Source organism: Mandrillus leucophaeus, unplaced genomic scaffold (assembly GCF_000951045.1).
Source record: "Mandrillus leucophaeus isolate KB7577 unplaced genomic scaffold, Mleu.le_1.0 Scaffold496, whole genome shotgun sequence".
Classification (NCBI taxonomy): domain Eukaryota; kingdom Metazoa; phylum Chordata; class Mammalia; order Primates; family Cercopithecidae; genus Mandrillus; species Mandrillus leucophaeus.
In genome coordinates, this window is record NW_012105320.1 from 777,088 (window position 1) to 799,305 (window position 22,218).

At 48.9% G+C, this 22,218-nt stretch overlaps 2 protein-coding genes across 2 annotated transcripts in view; one reads left to right on the plus strand and one right to left on the minus strand.

Moving 5' to 3' along the window:
• The first annotated feature begins 407 nt into the window (after positions 1-407).
• LOC105550729 (chromosome unknown open reading frame, human C22orf31) lies at positions 408-3,736 on the plus strand. Its single transcript, XM_011995730.1, has 3 exons — positions 408-552; positions 1,503-1,931; positions 3,226-3,736. The coding sequence occupies exons 1-3, from the start codon at positions 550-552 to the stop codon at positions 3,664-3,666; spliced, it is 873 nt and encodes a 290-aa protein (XP_011851120.1). The 5' UTR covers positions 408-549; the 3' UTR covers positions 3,667-3,736.
• An 839-nt stretch (positions 3,737-4,575) lies between these two features.
• ZNRF3 (zinc and ring finger 3) overlaps positions 4,576-22,218 on the minus strand; it is a 157,071-nt gene continuing 139,428 nt past the window's right edge. Inside the window, exons 3-9 of the mRNA XM_011995731.1 lie at positions 19,917-19,991; positions 19,043-19,174; positions 17,585-17,695; positions 15,581-15,748; positions 13,945-14,047; positions 11,444-13,216; positions 4,576-8,521 (exon numbers count right to left, since the gene is read on the minus strand). Coding sequence (XP_011851121.1) covers positions 8,478-8,521; positions 11,444-13,216; positions 13,945-14,047; positions 15,581-15,748; positions 17,585-17,695; positions 19,043-19,174; positions 19,917-19,991 — 2,406 coding nt within the window. The 3' untranslated portion in view covers positions 4,576-8,477. The remainder of the gene's footprint in view (positions 8,522-11,443; positions 13,217-13,944; positions 14,048-15,580; positions 15,749-17,584; positions 17,696-19,042; positions 19,175-19,916; positions 19,992-22,218) is intronic.

Sequence of the window (22,218 nt, forward strand, 5' to 3'; positions counted from 1 at the left end):
CTTGGCAGCTATTCTGAGAACTTAACAGTGCCTCCTTTATGTACATGAAGGAGGGCACTTTTGCACATGTAGGGATGCATCTCACTACCTGTATCCCCAAATCTGGTCTGCACATTTGACTACATTTCCTGCAAAACATACTTCATAAGAACATGAAGATCTTCAAAATTCATCCAAGCCATTTTGGGGGAAATGAGGACTTCAGAAGTTTCTGAGGCTAGAAGCAAAACCATATAGAACTTCTTCCCACATAATTTAACTATAAAGTCTGATGATGTAACACCCACCCACACCCACATCACAAACCAAAGTGACATCACAAATACTAGAGATAATGGCTCAAAGCTGCCGGCATTAAGCCCAAATCTAAACAAACAGCAATTTGCCCATACGTGACTGAGGCAGAGAAAGACAGGTGACTAGAAATATTAAAACAAAACAAAACAAACAAACAAAAAAAAAAACCAGAGAGCGAGAAAAGGGAAAGAGAAAATATATATTTCTTCCCCCTACTAAGCTAGCGAAAATAAAATTTAAGGCAACTGAAATATGGTAAGGTGATTTTATTTCTATAGATGACATTTCTAAGAAAGCCAGGTCTCTTTAAATATGTGATTCTGATCTATTCAAATTGTTCTGTTGCTCTTAGTTGGCCCCAGGAAATGGAGGCCGGCAGCATTAATGTTTTCATATTGCTTTTATGGTCCCCAGAGGATATTGATTTCCCTGTGAATGAGCTCTTCTTGGCGCCTGGCCGTTGGTTAGAAAGTGTATTCAGCCGGGCGTGGTGGATCACGCTTGTAATCCCAGCACTTTGGGAGGCTGAGGCAGGCGGATCATCTGAGGTCGTGAGTTCGAGACTAGCCTGAGCAACATGGAGAAACCCCGTCTCTACTAAAAATACAAAATTAGCTGGGTGTGGTGGCGCATACCTGTAATCCCAGCTACTTGGGAGGCTGAGGCAGGAGAATCACTTGAACCCGGGAGGCGGAGGTTGCGGTGAGCCGACATTGCGCCATTGCACTCCAGCCTAGGCAACAAGAGCTAAACTCCGTACCCGCACCCCCCGCCACCATAAAAAAGAAAGTGTAAAGCGTATTCAGGGTTTGGCAGAACTTACTGGCTGTCATGTCTGTGTTGCAGCATAGTTGAGTGTCTACAGCTCATATGAAGTCTTGAGTGACCCTGCCTTCCATATTTTCCAGCAGGCAGGAATTGCCTTCAATTCCTCGTGAACCCTCCCTGACCCCTGACTTCCTGCCCCAGCATGCTATGTTCTTTGAGAGCCTGAATATTACTGTAACCTTGTGGAGTTACTATCTCCTCCCTACTTGGTATAAAAGGCTTTAGTGAGCAGGAGAGGACATATAGTAAAATTCTAAGAACTGGGTGGAAGGAATGACCTATAAAAAGATGTTAACATTTTGCCTTCAAAGTAGATCTTTTATTCTCTGCTGAAGAACGGTCCTTTTAAAATTCATTTCTCCCTCTTATAATTCTAGCACCCCATCAATGTGAGACAAGACCCCAGCATCCCTATCTATGGACTCCGACAGTCCATCTTATTAAATACCAGGCTTCAGGACTGCTATGTGGACTCACCAGCTCTCACCAACATCTGGATGGCCAGAACGTGTGCAAAGCAGAACATTAACGCCACAGCACCAGCTACCACTTCCTCTTGGGAAGTTGTAAGGAACCCATTAATTGCCAATTCCTTCTCCCTGGTTAAGCTTGTACTCAGGCGGCAACTGAAGAATAAGTGCTGCCCAGCACCACGCAAGTGTGGAGAAGCAAAACTCTCGAAGAGATTAAAGCACAAGGACGATTCAGTGATGAAAGCCACCCAGCAGGCCAGGAAAAGAAACTCCATCAGTTCCAAGAGCAAGCGGCCAGCAGGGCACAGGAGGCCTGCAGGAGGCATTAGAGAGGTAGAGGAGGACCAGTGGTGGGGAAAATGTGACGGGCGAGGGGAGGGAAAAGATAAAGCCAGAGAACACTAACGGTTGAGATTATATGGCGTGCAGCTACCGCCTGTGATCTCAGCACTTTGGGAGGCCAAGTAGGGAGGATCGCTTGAGCTCAGAGAGTTCAAGACCAGCCTGGGCAACATAGGGAGACCTCATCTCTACTAAAAAAAAAAAAAAAAAATTGCCAGGCATGATGATGGCACATGACTGTGATCCCAGCTACTTGGGAGGTTAAGGAGGAAGGATTACTTGAGCCCAGGAGGTTGAGGCTGCAGTGAGCCATGATTGCACTACTGCATTCCTGATTGGGCAACAGAGCAAGACTCTGTCTCAAAAAAAAAAACAAAAAAACAAAAAAAACCCACAAAGATCAATACCAAGTGAAGGAAATCCTAAAGTTGAAGACAGAATGTGGGGAGGAGGTGTAGCATGTTAGAGTGGAAGAATGCCCCTGATTGTGGGGTCATGCTATTTATCATTTATACCACATCATTTATACTATGCTTAGTTCTAGAGAAGGGTGAGGTGGCTTTTACAACCACAGACTTGACATGAAGGAAAAATAAGGGTGAGAAGGAAGGCTAGGATATGGGTAGCGCGTGCTTGTGTGCGCACGCGCGCGCACACACAAAACACACACACACACACCAGTGGTCGGCTATAGATTTGGATTGTGAGCGTCCACATGGAGAACTTCACCTACGAAGGCCTGATTGGAGTCCAGGTCTGTTACCCCATGGTGGCCAGCAGAGCTCAGTGTACCCTGGAGCTAGGCCATCAAGATTCAAATCCCAACTCTGACTATAACTGAGGACGACCTCGGGCTTAATTTCTTTGTGCCTTGATATTATCATATTAAATGGAGGATAATGGCCCTTCCCTCACAGGGCTTCATGAAGATTAAATAAGTCAATACATGCAAAAGGCTTTTGAACAGAGCCTGGCAGAGGGTAAATAATTAGCATCTTGAGTGGTATTCAATAGATGACAGCTGTGGTTATTAACCTTCTAGCTGTGTGGCCTTGGGCAAACCAATTCCAATTTCTTTGCCTTTAAAGCTGTCTCCTGCTGACCTCACAGGGTTATGGAGAACACACGCAGTGGTATGTACATAAAGGAATTCAGTAAACTAGAACATGCTAGACAAATGTTGGTTGTTGCTGTAACCAAGACTTTGGGACACAAATCCCAGATAATTATTCTGAGCTCCCCTCTCAAGTTTTAGCTTTGACTTCTCTGCTTTCTTCCTGGCTAGAGTAAAGAAAGTTCAAAGGAGAAAAAACTAACAGTCCGCCAAGATCTTGAGGACAGATATGCTGAACATGTGGCTGCCACCCAAGCACTACCCCAAGACAGTGGGACAGCAGCCTGGAAGGGCCCAGTGTTGCTTCCTGAAACCCAAAAGAGACAGCAGTTGTCGGAGGACACGCTAACCATCCACGGTCTCCCCACAGAGGGTTACCAGGCTCTGTACCACGCTGTGGTAGAGCCAATGCTGCGGAATCCTTCAGGGACCCCCAAGAGGTACAGTCTGGAGTTGGGCAAGGCCATTAAACAAAAGCTCTGGGAGGCTCTGTGCAGTCAGGGTGCCATCTCTGAAGGTGCTCAGAAGGACCGGTTCCCTGGCAGGAAGCGGCCAGGTGTCCACGAGGAGCCTGTACTCAATAAATGGCCCAAGTTAAAGAGCAAAAAATAGGAACAGGAACTCATGGGATTAGGGTATTCTCTGCTAGAGATCTGAAAAATAAACACAACTTTGCACCTTCCCTGTCATCTGAGTGCTTTACAAATTAGCGACACCCTCTCAGGGAAACAAAGAGGAACCAGATTCGCTCAAGACCAACGGTCCCTTTCCACTCATGATTAGGTCATTTTGAGGGGTAGATGCTGGGAGTATTTTTTCCTCCACGGCCTTGAGGGTCTGTTAGTCTTCCAGGTAGGAAAAGGCCTGACAGATAAAGCAGATGTTTTACATTCAGGCTATGGTTCCTTATTTCCTTCCTTCTTTCCCTTTCTTTTCTTTCTTTTGAGACAGCTCTGTTGCCCAGGCTGGAGTGCAGTGGCATGATCATAGCTCACTGCAGTCTCGACTTCCTGGGCTCAAGCAATCCTCCTGCCTCAGCCTCCTGAGTCGCTAAGACTACATGTGGACCCCAACATGTATAGCTTTTTTTTTTCTCTTAGTAGAGAGATGGGGTCTCACTATGTTGCTGAGGCTGGTCTCCAACTCCTACCTCAAGAGATCCTCCTGCCTCAACCTCCTGAATAGCTGGGATTATAGGTATGAGCTCCCACGGCTGGCCATATGGTTCCCGATTTTTAAAAAGTGGACCACTAGGCTCGATCACTATCACTCTCCCTAGCTCCTTCTACATAGGGCTGAGCAGAAAGCCTACCATTCTCACAAGGATATAAACCCACACACCCTATAACAGATGCTCTCCTGTGACACTGCCTAAACCCCCAGTAACCTGGATTCTATATTAACAGGAGAGAAAGTTGTATGAACGCTTCCATGGGCAAGTAGAAGTTAAAAGTACTGCCCCATGCGAACTTCCCCTTGTTGAATCTGTAGACTTTTACTGAACAGAGCAATGACGACATATAACACATACTTGATAAAATTGTATTTTTTTTACAGTCATTTGTACAATTTGTTACAAAACCATAGAAGACTACAACTTGTTTTAAATCATTTTTGGTCTGCAAATATGTAAAATCTGTGTGCAATTATCATGTATTTACAGGGTCTTGTGTTAGTCATTTTCAATGATTATTCCAACAATGTCACACTCTCAACATAAGACATGGCTTAAGATAAATATATTAGTAAATAAATATTCTGAGAACATATTTCCATAAATGAAATGTGCTGCTATACATATACAGAATATACATAAGTTGTTTTCTAGCTTTTAAAACATTTTTAAAAAATGGTAATGTTGGAAAAAGAGCCCTTAGACCATTTTATTACAAAATCTTTACAGCAAAGTCTTTACAAAATCTCTTTTAAGTGCTATGGGAGAAATTAAAAAATTTTAAAATAGTGCCTTGTTAGACCAACACAATAGAAAGAGTTTACATAAAGAGTAGAAAAAGGCAGTTCTGTTTAAAGAATAATATTCTCGATTAGTAATTTTTTTTTAGACCTCATTTTAAAAGCATTAGTCCTGCACAAACTTCGAGTAGAGACTAGCAGCACATAAATATGTGAGCAGTGGGACAGATGGGGCTTTATTTTATAAAAGGGCTTGGGTTTAGGAGGAGATGGGGAAGGAGCTGAGGTTAAAGCCAGCTTACTGGGGCTGCATCCGTAAAGAGGTACCTTGTTGGTAAATACCCAAACTTCCACGTTTAGCTGGTTCTAGAACTCTTCACCGTACATGGCTGTCCTACACCCAGGGCTGGGTCACTTAACCATGCCCAACTGTCACACCCCAACTTAGAGGGATTGGGGGCAGAGGTTCTCAGTAGAAAATGAGATACTCCCAGTTTCCATGGCTATAAAACCACTACAAACCACTCAAGAGTCCACCTAAAAGGGTATCTGTCATTGGTGGAATCTTAAAACTTCAAAGAGGACATTTCTTTTGATTTATGTGTGAAAAAAATAAGACCATTGGTTATTTTGTTCTGGTGATCTCCCTGTCTGAGAGGCGAACACAAATTTAAAAGACAATCGTTGGTGTTACCAGCACGGTGGCTCACATCTGTAATTCCAGCACTTTGGGAGGCCGAGGCGGGTGGATCACCTGAGGTCAGGAATTCAAGACTAGCCTGACCAACATGGAGAAACCTCGTCTCTACTAAAAATACAAAATTAGTCGGGCATGGTGGTGCATGCCTGTAATCCCAGCTACTTGGGAGGCTGAGGCAGAAGAATCACTTGGACTCGGGAGGCGGAAGTTGCTGTAAGCTGAGATTGCGCCACTGCACTCCACCCTGGGCAACAAGAGCGAAACTCCGTCTCAAAAAACAAACAAACAAACAAACAAACAAAGACAATGGTTGGTATTTGGTATTTAAGGTTTTAAAATTGCATTTTTGTTTCTACCACCTGTAAGCTACAAAAATTAAATGGGTTTTTTTTGCCATCTGCAGTTATCACTGGTTCAAGTGAAAACTAGACACACTTATTTTAATAAGCCCAGTGGAAGCCACATTCCGTACTCATCTATTTATTGCTTAAGGCTATTGAGGGGTGGTTTTCCAGCCAGGGCCAAAGAAAGCCACTTTGGGAGTTCGGTTTCAGACGAGGAAGAAAATATGCACTCAAAGGCATTAAAAACAAAACAAAACAAAAAACCCCCCACAAACAACAACAACAAAATCTCAATGAGAAGCTGCTTTTTGCAGTTCATATTAAAAGTCAGATCCCGCTTCCTTAAAACCATGTAATGCAAGCTGTTGTCCTTAGCAGCTGCTACTCCTGGCCCGAGAAATGAAGGCGTCCCAGATCACATGTCACCAGCTTAGGCGCTTCTCACACCCTCGGTAACAGGTGTGCGGGGCACAGTCCGAGGAGAAGCCCTCAAGGGACTGCACCCGAGGATGGAGGACGGATCTCACCAGTGAAGCCTCAATGGCAAATGTTTTGATCATTTGATGTTGGAATAGATGTCAAATCCTAGCTAGAGATAAGTAAATTTCCTCATCATACACTGAGGTTAAGAAAAACATTCTGATAGAGTGAGATTCTCCTTCAAGACTGGAGAAAGACCAGCACCATCACCTGGCAATCCAGGTGGTCCTTGTTCTCCTACCCACAGGGGGCCAGGTCTCAAGTTTCCTATTCTCAAGCGAGCTTTCAGACCCAATGGGCCAGTTCTTTCAGATGGCAACAAATATCTGATGAATGAATGAATAAATACAAGTGACCAGAAGAGTTAGTGAACACAAGGACTAATATGATTAGTTCCCTCTAAAAAAATTTTTTTTTAAAGAACAAGGAATACATTGGACAAAAAGGATGACAATCCCTGATCTGAAATAGCTTTAAATAGATTCTCTCTCCCTTTTAAAAATGAAACACCTTAAAACCACAACGGTTTGGGCTTTTAAACTCTCCCCTTCCCCTTAATAAAAAAGGCTGGAAAAATATACAAAAACCTACCCTTTGGGTGGAAACTATCTGATAGTCTCTCTCTGTCTCATGGAGAATCAATACATAATAGTGCATTAGGTAGACAGGATAGTAGACATCTGCAGACGAGATGAGCAGTTTCAGCCATGAGGCAGAGGACTGAATAACCCTGAAGCGGTGCTTCCATGGGGAAACGGGATGGGGAAGGTATCATTCAAATGGAGCTCAGTGCAGACCTCGTAGGTCCAGGCACATGCCCCTAGAAAGGCAGCCCAAGGAAGCAGCAGCCGAGGGGTGTGGCTGCCCCCACACAGACGCATGCGCACTGCACATCGGTGTGCCGCTGGGTCAGTGGGGAGCACTCTCCCCCAGCCCCGTTGGACACCAAGGCCACAAAAGTACATTCCTTCTGGGTGTCTGTCCCCACACACCCCGTCGAGCCATTTCTGCAGCCAGTGGCAGGGAGCCCAAAATATTTTTGCAAAGGACTCCAAAGTCAGGACAACCAAAGGGGACAGCCTCCTCTTCCCTGCCCCGAGGGTCAGAGTTCAGGTTGAGGGTCCCAAGAACATGCCCTTACTATGACCTGGACCTCAGCCAAGACCAGGGCTGTGAACTCTGTTGTTTCACTTGGGACCATGACCTGAGGGGACAGATTGAGGGCACTGGGCAGAATTGTCCCCATCACCCTGGAGCTTTCGTAGCAGCGGCTTGACCTGGCTCCGCAGGGCTGCAGATCATGTACACCCTATTCCTAGCTGCTGCCATCACCTGCCTAAAGGCGTGGGCTGGAGGGGCACGGCATCTGAGACCTGAAATAGTATACATTGGCATTTGCCACGAGAAAGAAAGAGGCAGCTTTGCACTCAGAGCCTGTACCCATATCAACCAGCTTTACTTCAAGTTTCTGGTTCATTTTCTAAGGCAGGTGAAGCCCTGAGCTTTTCAAAGGCCTGAGCTCCCTCCAGGGAGACAACAGTATCTACACATGATGTGGTTCATTTAATGCAGCAGTGATTTTTTTTTCTTTTTCAGCAAAAGTTGGCGGTTAGGGTTCTTTAAAATATATATTTAAATAACTTTTTACATTTACATACAATATCTTAAAAAAAAAAAAAAAAAAGCAGAGAACTCAATCCCACACCTCAGAACCCCAAGCACACACACTTTACAAAACAGAACAACAACATGTTATCAAAAGAGGCAAAGGACTCGGAGAATTTTGTCTGTTGATTTGTTAATGGGGTAGGGGGTGGTTTTGCCACAGGGGGCTCACATTTTGGGTTGACAAGGAGGGCTCTCTTTATTACCACTTTTGTGTGTTTGTCAAAGCTAAAAAATTTTTTTGTTTTTGTTTTTTGAAGGAAGTCAGTTTGGAGTCTCCATACAGTTCCCCATTTCCAGGTTAAGAGTTCCTCCTGAGCTCAGGCTCCGGTGCTGCTGCTGTCTGCTGAGCGAGATCTCGGTCCTGGGAAAGAGAGAGAACAATCATCAGGGGAGGGAGCTGGCACCACACATGGGACCAGGCAAGGGACTCAAGTGGCCCTGTCCCCAGCGTGTGGCAGGCCTGTGTATGCTAAAGGGCTGAAGCAGGCTCCAGTTCCCAGAGGGGCTCCATCTGTGCTGAGAGCACAGGTGCCCCCTGGAGACCCAGCCTCTCTCATTTGGATGTACTAAGAGCTTTCTAGAAGCCCTTAGGTAGCATGAAAACCCAATATATTAGAGATGGTAACTGCGTGTCCAGTGTGCGTCGGGCCCTGGGAAAAGCAGGAGAGAGGACCCCCTCACAGAGCTTATGGACCTTAAGATAAAGTAATTTAGCAATAGGATAACAGGAAGTGAACAGAGGGTGTGCAGGTGATCTCAGAGGGGGCTGGAGTGTCGCTTAATCTAAGATTTGCAGGACAGAAGTAGTGGAGAGGTCTGGGAGCTGGAGTAAGCTTGGCATATGGGGAGAACGGGACGGGGCCACAGGGGGTGAAAGCAGCAAGCAAGGAGAGTGAACCAGCTCATCAGATGGGCTGGCAGGGGCTGGATCACACAGAACTGAGATGCTAACATTTATTATTATTAATTTTTGAGACAGAGTCTTGCTGTGTTGCCTAGGTTTAAGTGCAGTGGTGAGATCATGACTACAGCCTCAATCCTTGGGCTCAAGTGAGTAGCCAATCTCTTGGGCTCAGCCTCCTGAGTATCTGGGACTAATGGCATGTGTCACCCTGCCAAGCTAATTAAAAAAAAAAAGGGATAGGTTCATTCTCTGTTCCCCAGGCTGATCTCCAACTCCTGGCCTCAAGTGATCCTCCTGCCTTGGCCTTCCAAAGCACTGGGCCAGAAGTTAACTTTTTTTTTTTTTCCGAGATGGAGTCTCGCTCTGTTGCCAGGTGGAAACACAATGGGGCGATCTCGCCTCACTGCAACCTCCGTGTCCCGGGTTCAAGCAATTCTCCTGCCTCAGTCTCCTGAGTAGCTGAAACTACAGGCGCCCACCACCATGCCCAGCTAATTTTCGTATTTTTATTAGAGATGCGGTTTCGCCATGTTGGCCAGGATGGTCTCGATCTCTTGACCTGGTGATCTGCCTGCCTCAGCCTCCCAAAGTGCTGGGATTACAGGCGTGAGTCGACACACCTGGCCAATATTTTTAAGATTTTAAAGGTAATGGCAAGTCATGGAAGGATTTTCCAGCACAAAGACGTCAACTTATGTTTCAAAAAAGGCCACTCTGGCTCCAGGCGGAATAGAAAGCAAGACCAGTGACAGCAGACCAGTCAGAGGTTATTGCCTCCGTCCTGGAGAGGAAAATGGGGCTGGACTGAGGGGATAGCAATGAGGGTGCAGAGAAGTAGATATATTTGGGATGTACTTTGCAGGTAGATCTTGTTGCAGTGCTACTCAGAGGTGCTAGACTCCACAGTTTATTACTGAGGCAGCATATTTGGAAATCTTGTAGCAATCTGATGTCTGTTGAATCTAATAATAAAATATCTGGACTGGTATCTTACATGTCTTTTGCTAAGTTTCATTTTCTAGGAATTCATTTTCATGGACTGAGGCAAAAACAAACAACTGGGGTCCTTCACAGACAAGTTGAGAAGCCCAGGAGGCTGGAGTGCAAGGGGCAGGGTGGGCATAGGGATGGGTCCTAGGTTTTTGTTTTTGAGATGGAGTCTTGCTCTGTCACCTAGGCTGGAGTGCAGTGGTGTGATTGCGGCTCACTGCAACCTCCACCTCCCAGGTTCAGGCGATTCTCCTGCCTCAGCCTCCCGAGTAGCTGGAATTACAGGTGCCCGCTATGCCTAGCTAATTTTTTTTGTATTTTAGAGATGGGGTTTCACCATATTGGCCAAGCTGGTCTCGAACTCCTGAATTCAAGTGATTCACCCGCCTTGGCCTCCCAAAGTGCAGGGATTACAGGCGTGAGCCACTGGGTCCGGCCTTTTTTTTTTTTTTTGAGAGTCTCGCTGTGTCCCCCAGGCTGGAGTGCAGTGGCGTGATCTCGGCTCACTGCAAGCTTCGCCTCCCAGGTTCACGCCACTCTCCTGCCTCAGCCTCCCGAGTAGCTGGGACTACGGGCGCCCACTACCGCGTCTGGCTAATTTTTTGTATTTTTAGTAGAGAGGGGGTTTCACTGTGGTCTCGATCTCCTGACCTTGTGATCTGCCCGCCTCGGCCTCCCAAAGTGCTGGGATTACAGGCGTGAGCCACCGCGCCTGGCCTTTTTTTTTTTTTTTTTGAGACCGTGTCTTGCTCTGTCGCCCAGGCTGGAGTGCAGTAGCTTGATCTTGGCTCACTGTAACCTCTGCCAACCAGGTTCAAGCGATTCTTCTGCCTCAGCCTCCTGAGCAGTTGGGATTGCAGGCACCCGCCACCACCCCTGGCTAATTTTTGTACTGAGTAACGAGAATGTTTACGAAGTGCCGCCTACATAATATCCCAGCCCTGCGAGTCATGAACAGACTCCATGGTTTTGCCATGTTGGCCAGGCTGGTCTCCAACCCCCGGCCTCAAGTGATCCTCGGCCTCGGCCTCCTAAAGTGTTGGGATTACAGGCATGAGCCACTACCCTCAGCTGGTGCTAGGTTTTTGGTGTGAGCATGTGGATAGGAAGCAGGGCAGAGGGGGAAATAAGAGCACTGCTGTGGACATGACAGGCTGCAGGCATCTTGGGGGAGAGATCCCGAGATTGTGGAAGCAGAGGGCTCAAACGGTCTTAACTTCAAGGGAGGAGGGCTAGGCTGAGGAGTAACCCTTGGAAGTCTTCAGTCTCAGACGGTGTTTAAAGCTAAGGGCAAAAAAGAAGTCACTCAGAAAACGCTTAAGACAGAAGATGAGGAGACGACCCTGATGGAAACTCCTGCTCTGACCTACTGCCATTTCCTGCTCTCACCTGCAGCCTCAGTGGCCGTGGCGCTGGACTCCTGAGTGTCCTGGAGGGCATTAGGGAAGCTGGCCCTGGCAGCACCCGCCTCCTCCGGAGGGCAGCCAGGCCGCAGCAGGGCCCTAGCCTGGCAGCACAGAGCCCGCTCCTCTTCCCGGGTTGCTCCCAGGCCCCTATGGGGCCGTGGGGTGTCCGGGCCCCGCGTCCCACCCCAGGAGCCGAGGCTGTGGGTCCCTTGGCAGTCCGAGGGCAGGCCCAGGTCACAGTCCACATCCTCCGGAATGATGGGGATGCGCTGGCTCAGGTCTCGGGCCCCGGGGTAGCAGCCGGGCGGGGGCTCCTCGGTGAGCGTGTACTGCACACTCACCGAGTAGTCCTCAGTGTAGCAGCCGCTGCCCCCTCCGCCGCCACGGGCCACCTGCTTCTCTTCATAGAAGCAGCAGGGCAGGCCCTCGTATTTCACCCCATCTGTCCTGGGCAAATGGTCAGGGTGAAGGCCGTACAGGCCCTGGGAGCTTCCTGACTGGGGCTCCCCACCCACTGGGCCGGAGCCCTCGTAAAGGTGGGGCCCCAGGAACAAGGTGCTGCTGCCAGCTGCTCCGGCACTAGGTCCGGGTGGGGAGGGTTGGGGCTCGCAGCAGCAGGCACACGACGGCCCCTCGTGGCCCCCCTTCCAGGTCCTCCTGAGGTCCGGGGCGGCCCCAGGAGAAGCCTCGAGCCCCACTTCTGAGGTAGAGCTATTGGGCCCCCTGTGCTCCAGGGAGGAGTTGCTGCTGTAGTTCATCTCCAGGCTGCAGGTGGACACCTGATCCCCCGAGGGAGAGGCAGGGCCCGGCCAAGGCTCGCCCCGCCCAGCACCATGACTGTGCACCACCGGGAGCTCCTCGGGGGGAGGGGAGCCCTCGAAGCACACGGCAGGCCCCCGGCCCGAGCTGCCCGAGCCCCCCGCCTCACTGGCACGACAGGGGCTCCGGCTGCGGTAGATGAAGGGGTCATAGTCGCTGCTGAGGGAGCTGCGGAAGGTGGAGCAGCTCCCGTACACGCCCTGGTTGCTGACCTCAGTGCAGTCTACCACAGAGTCACTGGAGGAACAATGGCACTGGCCGGAGCTGCTGCTGCTGCTGCTGTCGCTGCCCGGGCAGTCGGCCAGGTAGCCACTGCACACCGAGCGGTGGCCGTGATAGCAGCTGAAGCTGGACGTGCTGCCGCTCTCCAGGTGGGAGTGGGAGGGCGGGGCCACGTGCACCACTGTGGGGAAGAGCAGGCTGCCACTGCCGCCGGGAGGAAAGGCGCTGGGAGGAAAGGCACGGGCCGGGCCCCGGGGCGTGAGGCTAGGCGGGGACTGCCCCTCCTGCTCCGGGTAGCTGAGGCCCTGGAAGTAGTAGTGCTGGTACATGGTCTCATACTGGGAGAAGCAAGCTGCCTTGGAGAAGCTGCGGCCGCTCAACTTGGGCCTGCGGAAGGGGTGGGCTGGAGAGTAGGCCCGGTGCTCCAGGCCGCAGCGGTGAGCGGCCAGGCTGTGGTCCAGGTGGAGGGGTGGGTAGCTGCGGATGTAGGCGGGGGTCTGCGGGGAATAAAGGCTCTGCTCCCCGTTCCGGTCCACGGTCAGCAAGGTGACGGGGTTGCCGTGGGAGTCCATGCTTGTCCTCGTTGGGTAGGCTGGGATGGCGTTGGTCCTGTGCACGCGGCCGGGGTAATGCACCGGCAGGGTCACCCTTTGCTGCCGACCACGTGAAAGGTTGCTGGTCTCCACACACACTGCACTTGGGTTTCCCTTTTGTTCTGGGGACAAGCGGAGGAAACAGAGTAGGCAGGGCTGAGCATACTGGTGTCAGGGGCTAGAGGGATTTTTAAAACGGGCAGAGGCTGAAGCAGCAGGCTTGGTCACCTGCCGAGGTGCCCATTCTCACAACCCTGCCCCCAAACTCACCTGCAGCGGCAGAGGTTGACCTGCCTATCTGTGTGAAATGGCCCATCTCCTGTAAAGGCCCCGCTCCCAACTCCCCACTGCTCTGCCTGACTGGGCACCACAGGAGTCTGCAGAAAAGAATCGGACTCAAAGACGCCAGTGTCCCTCCATCCCTGTTTAATGACACAGTGATGCAGGAGCAACAGCATAAGCTGGCCACTGCACACTCATCGTCCCTCATGGTCCTAGGAACACCCCATGGTGCGGGGTGTGGGCAACCACCATTACTGTTACTGCCACTAAAGACATTAAGGGCCTCAGGCCTGGGAGAGGCCAGATGTCTTGCCTGAGGTCAGGAAGCTGCTTAATGTGAAGCCCAAACTTGAACTCAGGGTGATTCTTAATGCCAGGCTCTCCTAAGGGTTGTGCAGACAACCTCCAAAACCCAGGGCTGCCAGGCCTCCAAGTCCAGAGGGCAGTGCCACAGTGGCTCTGCTCGCTCCCAAGCGTGTGGTGTGTGTCACACTCTAGCTAGGCACTTGGTAGGGACAGCGTCCTCTAACTTGACTCTTCAGCAATGGCTGAGGCAGGTGACAGTTACCTATGATGTTGTGCCGACAGTGGGGGCAGGTGTGGTGCTGCAGCAGCCAGGGGTCCACGCACTTCCTGTGAAACCGGTGAGTACAGGGGATGACCCGCAGCTCCTGGGCAGGGAGAGAGGGGACAAGGTCTGCCTTCAGCCTCGCAAGTGTGTCCTCCTGCAGAGCCCAGCACAGACCAAGGAGCGCTGCACTGCATGCCAGTGCCCTTCCCCACTCTCCTCCCTACCTCCTGCTCTCCTCCCCACCTCCAATTAGGGCTCAATTTCCTAGAAGCAGGGCCCACCCATATGTTGTAGGGAGAAGGAAACTGCCAGCAGTCAGCCCCCACCACAGTCCTCAGTGTTAAGGGAGTGGGCACGCACAGAGGCAGGCATCTTTCCTGTAGTTGGAGGAGGGCAAGCACACTCATGCCTCCACCCAGGGAAGGCCAAGGCCTTGTGCTACTGAGGATGCGAGGCCTAGGGGTATGGAGAGAGGACCAGGTATACCCCAAGATATTCTGCATCTCTGAGGTGCTGCCTACCCCCGGGTATCACAAATGGGCAAGAGTAGAAAGGAAGATGCCTGGGACTCATGATTGACAGATGGGGCAGCAAAGGGGCAAAGCTCTGCTCTCCCCTCCTTTACTGGACCCTGAACCTCATCATGGGGGTACATGGTTTATAAGAAAAGCAACCTATCTAGACAGATGGAGTTATTGGGATAGAACCACCTTCAGAGTTCCTAAGCCTAAGCATCTTCCAGATTTGCTCATTTTACTTTGTCTTTCAATTTTCTGACCTGTCTAGCACAATATTCCAGCTCATACCTAACACTGTGCCTGACAGAATGACAAAGGGTCTACCCTGGATCTTCTCATGGAACCCTCATTATCACCTGGAATACTGGTCAGTGTTGGGCCCATGTCACAAGAAAACAAAATCACTTGCCCAAGGTCACAAAACTAGAATCCACCCAGGCCAGGATTAGACTCCAGAGTCTGTGTAAGAATCCAACTATTCTATTCTGCAAAAATTCCGTTTCCATCCAACAGTCTCTGCAGCAGTGGAATATTTTCAGCAAAGGGGCATCAAATGTCTGTAATTCTCAAGTAGTTTGCTCCCTACCCCCCAAATATGTTTATGTATGTATCTGTCTAGAAAGAGGGAGAGTGAGGGAGGGTGAGCAAGTGTGGCAAAATGTACATCATGGATGATTCTAGGCCCTTAACATATATCGTCTATGGTACTAGTCTTTTCTGAAGGTCTGAAATTTTCTTTCTGAGAGAGACAAGGTCTCACTCTGTTGCCCAGGCTGGCATGCAGTGATGTAATAATAGCTCACTGCAGCCTCGAATTCCTAGCCTCAACTGATCCTTCCACCTCAGCCTCCCAAGTAGCTAGGACTACAGGCATGATACTAGGCCTAAAATTTTTAAAGAGCTACAAGAAAAAAAAGTGAGGGATATAAAATCCCATCTCTTTGTAAGTAAAAACACCCAGTCAAGTATCAAGTTAAGTCTCAGAATTTTCAGAAGAGCGACTCTAAAAGTTGATGTGTGTGATGGAACACAGGGCCCTGTCCTTCTAGGTCTTGGGCACCTCTGCTGACCTGCCTATGTTTTCCCACCCAGGATGGGTCTGCTTCTGCCATTACCTCTCCATCAATGTACTTCTCCAGACAGATGGCACAGTCGGATGTGGAGCTGCTGCTGAGTGTGTCCAGGGCCCCACAGCTCCCCTCCCGGCGCCCCTTGCTCTTGGAGTTGAACTTTCTGGTTTCCATCTTCTCCAGAGCCTGCACAGCCAGCCTGTTCATGGAATTCTGCATGGCAGAATGTGGTCTGTGTGAGGGTCCAGTACATATGACAGTGGCAGTCACCCCAGGGACATGACATTTGATTCACTGGGTCAGGCGGACAATTCTCTATCACGCCAGAACACTTCTGAGAAGTCGCTCAAAACTCAGACTGCCATAGCACATATTCTCCAGACGCATGGGGCGTCCATGACATCAACCTAGGCTTTTCCCAAGTGGCAAGACTAGCAGGGGTCTCTCTGATTTGAAGGCAGGGGTCTCCTCCAATTACCTGGACTTGCTGCCTCCTAACTCTGCCAGAACCTCAGTTATCAACCTGTTCTATGCCAAGGGTTCCTCCTCTTTCTGTTGAAAGAGGTGGTGATAGTAAATAGACAATGTGTAAGTGCTTAGCACCTGGCAAATAGGCTGTGCTCAAAAAACACAAGCCATCAATCATCCTGTTGGGATTGGTCGCTTAACCTTCATGAGAACCTTGGTGATTCTCTTCTCTACAGATTGCCTTCCAGGATCCACCATCTCTCCCCTGAGACATGACCCTGCCATACATTTGCGGGTCCAGATCTCTGCTTATCCTCTCACCACCCTCCACCCCTGAGTTTCTCCTTCCTACAAGCACAAAGTGATGTGGTAGCTGCAGTGCTACAGCAGCTACTGTTCATCAAGCATCACTCGGAGAGCCCGGTATACTGTGTAGGTGGTCTGAAGTGGGGCCTGAGACCCTGCATTTCTATCAGGCTTCCAGGTGCTGCTGTTGCTGCTGGACCACAGATCCTATCTGAGGACCAAGGCTCCAGGGCGCCACTTGATGCACTGGGACAGGCAAACACTTCTCAATCACGCCAGAATAGACTTCTGAGAAAGCACTCAAAATTCAGACTGCCACAGCACATATTCTAGACCTGTGGAGTGTTTATAATACTTATTAACATTGATTTAAACACTTCCTTTGGGCCAGGCGCGGTGGCTCATGCCTGTAATCCTAGCATTTTGGGAGGCCAAGCAGGCGGATCACCTGAGGTTAGGAGTTTGAGACCAGCCTGGCCAACATGGTGAAACCCCATCTCTACTAAAAATACAAAAATTAGCCGGGTGCCTGTAATTCCAGCTACTCGGGAGGCTGAGGCACGAGATTCACTTGACCCTGGGAGGTGGAGGTTGCAGTGAGCCGAGATCATGCCACTGCACTCCAGCCTGGGTGACAGAGTGAGATCTTGTCTCAAATAAATAAAAAAATAAAATAAACACTTCCTTCGAAACACCTGCTGGGGATATTCCCAATGCTCAGCCTTTGTAGGACTAGCCCTTTTAGAACAGAGAAGGCACTGAGCTGTAAGTTTTGCGCTCTCTCCCTCTCTCTTTTTTTTTTTTTGAGACAGGGTCTTACTCTGTTACTAAGGCTGGAATGCAGAGGTGCGATCATAGCTCATTGCAACCTCTGTCCCCCAGGCTCAAGTGATCCTCCCACCTCAGTCTCCCAAGTAGCTAGGACTACAGGTACGTGCCACCATGCCCAGATAATTTTTACATTTTTGCTAGAGACGGGGTTTTGCCATGTTGACCAGGCTGGTCTTGAACTCGTGAGCTCAAGTGATCTGCCTGCCTCAGCCTCCCAAAGTGCTGGGATTGCAGGCGTGAGCCATGGTGCCTGGCCTAGTTTGCTCTTACTTTTTTTCCATCTTTGCTGTTTCTAGGCCACTGGGAACACGCTGCGGAGCTCAGAGTCCACAGCTGTGAGGCTCCATGTTGCACCATCAAAAAATAAGGTGGTAAGAGTCCTGGTTTTCCCCAGTGTCAGGGCAACAGGGGTTACTGCTCATGGGTTACACATAGAGGCCCTACCTGACTGCGTCGCTGCTTCAGCTTGATTTTGACAAGAAGGATGAGGCAGACCAAGGAGACCACGACGAAGAAAGCCAGGAAAATCCCCATGTCAAAGTATTCAGTGGGTTGCTGGAATGGAACACAGACACAGTGAGTCACAGCCTCTCTGCAGCCTGGTAATCGGCACATGGGCTATCTTGGCTTGGTCAGGATAAAGATGGGGTGACTGGGATGAGTTTCCCCTCAATTTGCAGGAAACTCCTGGGGTTCTGCTCACATGTACATGGTGTGCTCCCTAGGCCCATGTAGTGCCTTCGGTGTGGCCCACGGGGATGCCTGTGGCGATCTCAGCCAGGCCCCCCAAGAGCCAAGGGGACTCTTGGTAAAGCCTGGCTCCCCGTGGAATACTGCAAAGTTGGCTGTAACTGGTAAGAAAGTCCCTTCCAAATAAACACAAATAATCACATTTATAGGACAAAAGAGTAAGTGTCATGTTTTGAGGGAACAGTGATTACTAACCATATAATTAATGGTTTACAACAACTCAGAAAATTGTATGCTGCTTCCACAAATATCAGCTTCCACTACAATGAGTCATATTTACCAAAGCGCTTTTTTTTTCCTTTAAAAAGAAGCCAGCAAGTCAGTTCAGCAAACTCCCTCTACTTTTAGTTCTTACCTTTTCCTCACTGCCTCCTAAAACCTCGCAGCCACCTTATCTGGGACCTCCATTTGGCCAATGGGAATAGAGCTTTGCAAAGTGGAAGCTGCATGTATCCGGCTATGTTGTGCATGGAAAAGCATCATCCTACACTGTGAATGTCCCAATATTTGTGAGGAGGAAATAACACCAATATAGGGCACCAGCCCAAGGTTCCTGGAATTCTTCAGCTTGAGGTTTGAGCAGAAGAGGCCGGTTAAGAGTTAGTGGCCAGTAGTGTCTTTCCACATACTTAAGAGATGCAGATGCTATTCATTAGCCATCGAACTCAATCCCAGTTGAAAGCTAACTTTTCCAGACTTAAATTAACTTGGGGAGTTTCAATAAGGTAATCTACCTTACAGGAAGAAGGAAATACAAGCCTTTTTTCTAGTGTCTAAGTCAGATTGAAGAAGGAAGACACGGGAAGGCAGGTGCTGGGTGCCCCATCCCTTCAATCCTCCTCAGTTTGCCTTTCAGAGGGAGATGGGATGGAAAAGAAAGGATGAGAGATTGCCAAGAGGGAATGCCAGGTGGAGGAGGCCAGAGACATCTTAGCACAAAGGTATCTATTTCTGGTAGGATTTTTCAAATTCGCTATAAAGGAACACGAGTAACATTTCTCCCTGGCCTTGAGTCCAGTAGGTGATCTAAGTCTGCAGGAACCTGGGGTTGCCAGCATTTTAGAGAGATAGGAATGAAAGGCCAAGGGAAATAAAGGGACAGGTAGTAGCAGAGAAGGCCCCGAGCCTGTGCCAAACAGTGTGGAGGCTCACTCGAGGAGGGCGGTGCTGGATCCTTGCTCGAGCCACTTTCTGCTTGTTGACGATGTTCATCAGCTTAATGGCATCTGCACCCTTCACATACACCACTGGCCTCTTGAGTGGGTCTTCCGAACCCTGGTTCAGCTAAGGAAGAAAAGAGGGCTCTGGTTAAAAGGTGTGCTTACTTTAAGAAACAGTAGAAAGAAAGGCTGGAAGGAAGGAACATTGAATACCTGTCTGGAATCCTCCAGCTCTTCCAACATTACAGCCTTCCCAATGTTCTTTTGGGAACATTACAGAGTTCCCAAAAGAGCAAGGCTGAGAATAACGCTTGTTTTGGGATGGACTGGGCAAGCAGAAGGGCCAGAAAGGTCTTAGAAAATGCCCCATGAGCCCGGCGCAGTGGCTCACGTCTGTAATCCCAGCACTTTGGGAGGCCGAGGCAGATGGATCACAAAGTCAAGAGTTCCAGCCTGGCCAACATGGTGAAACCCCATCTCTACTAAAAATACAAAAATTAGACAGGCGTGGTGGCGCATGCCTATAATCCCAGATACTTGGGACGCTGAGGCAGGAGAATCGTTTTAACCCGGGAGGTGGAGATTGCAGTGAGCTGAGATTGTGTCAGTGCACTCCAGCCTGGCAACAGAGCAAGACTGTCTCGGGGGGAAAAAAGAGAAAATGCCTCCTGTGCCCCAATTCCCTGGCTCTTAACCTCACCCAGTACACCTCCCTTGGGGATTATGCCTAAACATGGACATCTAACTTCAGAAGACAAGAGCAAATGCCCTGAGATGAGGGTGACATAACCGGGACAAACCAAGCTCACTAAAGGAAGTGCCTTTCTCAGGGAGGCTGCAGTGTTGGCATGGCCTGAGGAGTTTACCTGGTCAATAGCTTCTGGGTTTTCAGATACATCAAAGATGACTGCAGTAGCTCCCCGCTGTACCGCTCGCTTGGCCTGCCAGAGTAAAAAAGAGCAGGTTGGCCCTCTGGTCCTCTTACCTTTCCAAAGCTGGCCTTGGCATTCAGGCCTGTAATCAAATGCAGAATCTGACAGTTACCAACTTATGTGACATCAGGGACGTTACCTCACTTTCCTAACCCTCAATTTTCCCATCTATAAAGAAGGGGACCGATAACTAGAGTTAACAATAATACATAGTTTCAAATAGCTAGGAGGAGGATATTCCCAATACAAAGAAGTGATAAATGTTTGAGATAATGGATATGCTAATTACCCTAATCTGATCACTATACCTTGTATGTATTATCACTATGTACCCCACGAATATGTACAATTATTATCTGTCAATTAAAAAACTTTTTTTTTTTAAAGAGGACAATTTCACCTACCTTGTATAGTAATTGTGAGGTCAGATGACTTATAATAGGGGAAAATACATAATTGATTACTTAACAAACTTTTGTCTTCCTATCCAGCCCAAATACTGAAAACGACCTACACATTAACAACCTGCCCGGTCAGTACAGAGGTACTGATTTCAGTATTTCCTGTTTCAGAGTCACTGGCAACCAAAGCAAATGCCTTTGGTCCATCTCATGTGGTTCCTTTTTCCTTCCCATGTCACCCAGTTAGAAGAATATATTGAGTATTTCTGAATGAGTCTCAGAATGGTTAATTTTAATAAGTGACACAAGCCGAAGACCTCTGGAGACACTGTCGGTGGTGGGAGCTGTGAAAAATAATTGTAAATGGGGTTTTGAAGCAGTTGGCTGCCAGACCTGGCTACACATCAAAAGCCACTTGGGAAGTTTGTAAAGCAGATTTCCTGGCTCAAACCACAGAGACTGATTGAGCAGGGCTGGAGTCAGGCCCAGGAAACTGAGTTGTGTATGCTTTCTGGGGGATTCAGATGATTCAACCATTTGGGGAACTACCGATCAGAGAGATGAGATTAGAATGTTTTAGGAACAAATGAGAAGTGATGGGATTCTTTTTGGGGGAGGTGGGGGAAGGACTCCTTTCCATCCCAAAGAACCTTCTAATTCCATGTCCAGCTAAGGTGACAGCAAGGTAGAAGCTGTGGAAAAACAAGACTTAAGATATAGCCTGGCTGGAGTTCGAGACCAGTCTAGGCAACATAGCAAGACCCCATATCTAAAAAATAACAGAAAAATTAGCTCGGTGTGGCAGGGCATGCCTGTAGTCTCAGCTACTCAGGAGGCTGAGGCAGGAGGTTTGATTGAGCCCAAGAGGTAGAGATTGAGTTGTGATTGGACCACTTCATTCTAGCCTGAGTGACAGCGCAAGGCCCTGTCTTCACAAAATACATACATACATACATGCATACCCTGGCTTTTAGGAGCCTGAATCTTGTTAGAGAAGTAAGACACTTCTAATGTGTGTATGTACAGAAGGCAAAACCAGCCTTCTATAAGATGGGCAAATGATGGCTAGTGCTTAGAGATCAATAGAGTTAATATTGGCCACAGTGCTTGAGAAAGAATAAAATTGAAATTCCTTTCCATAGGAATAATCACTCTACATTGACGGGGCGTGAGAAAGCCACATTGCCCAGAACACAGCTAGACCAATGGCTCCACTGGGCCACTAGAGGGCAGTCTCACCCTATAGCTTTTACAACAAACCAATTCCTTGTATTTAGCACCAAACAGTACCAAAAACAACTTCAGTAAAATCTTCAGTATACTGCAAGTTCCTTGGCAGTTCAAGAAGTTCTGGCACCCTGGACAATCTGTCCTTGTCTTGCAGGGGACCCTTTCTTTTTGAATGGAGATTCAATGCATTGAAAGTCTCAATGCATTGTTCACCACACCCTGTTTCATCACCAGATTGCTAGTCTAGGAGTCAGGAATGAATGCTGGGAGCTATTCCTGCCTCTGCCACTGGCATGCTGCTAACAGTGGACAAGTCACTCAATCGCTTTCAGCCTCAGCCTCAGTTTCCCCATCTGTTAAAAATAAAAAGGCGGTGGGGGATGGCTGGGCACGGTGGCCTATGCCTGTAATTCCGGCACTCTGGGAGGCTGAGGCTGGTGGATCACCTGAGGTCAGGAGTTCCAGACCAGCCTGGCCAACATGGTGAAAGCCTGTCTCTACCAAAAATGCAAAAAATCAGCTGGATGTGGTGGCATGTGCTTGTACTCCGGGAGGCTGAGGCAGGAGAATCGCTTGAGCCTGGGAGGCAGAGGTTGCAGAGATCA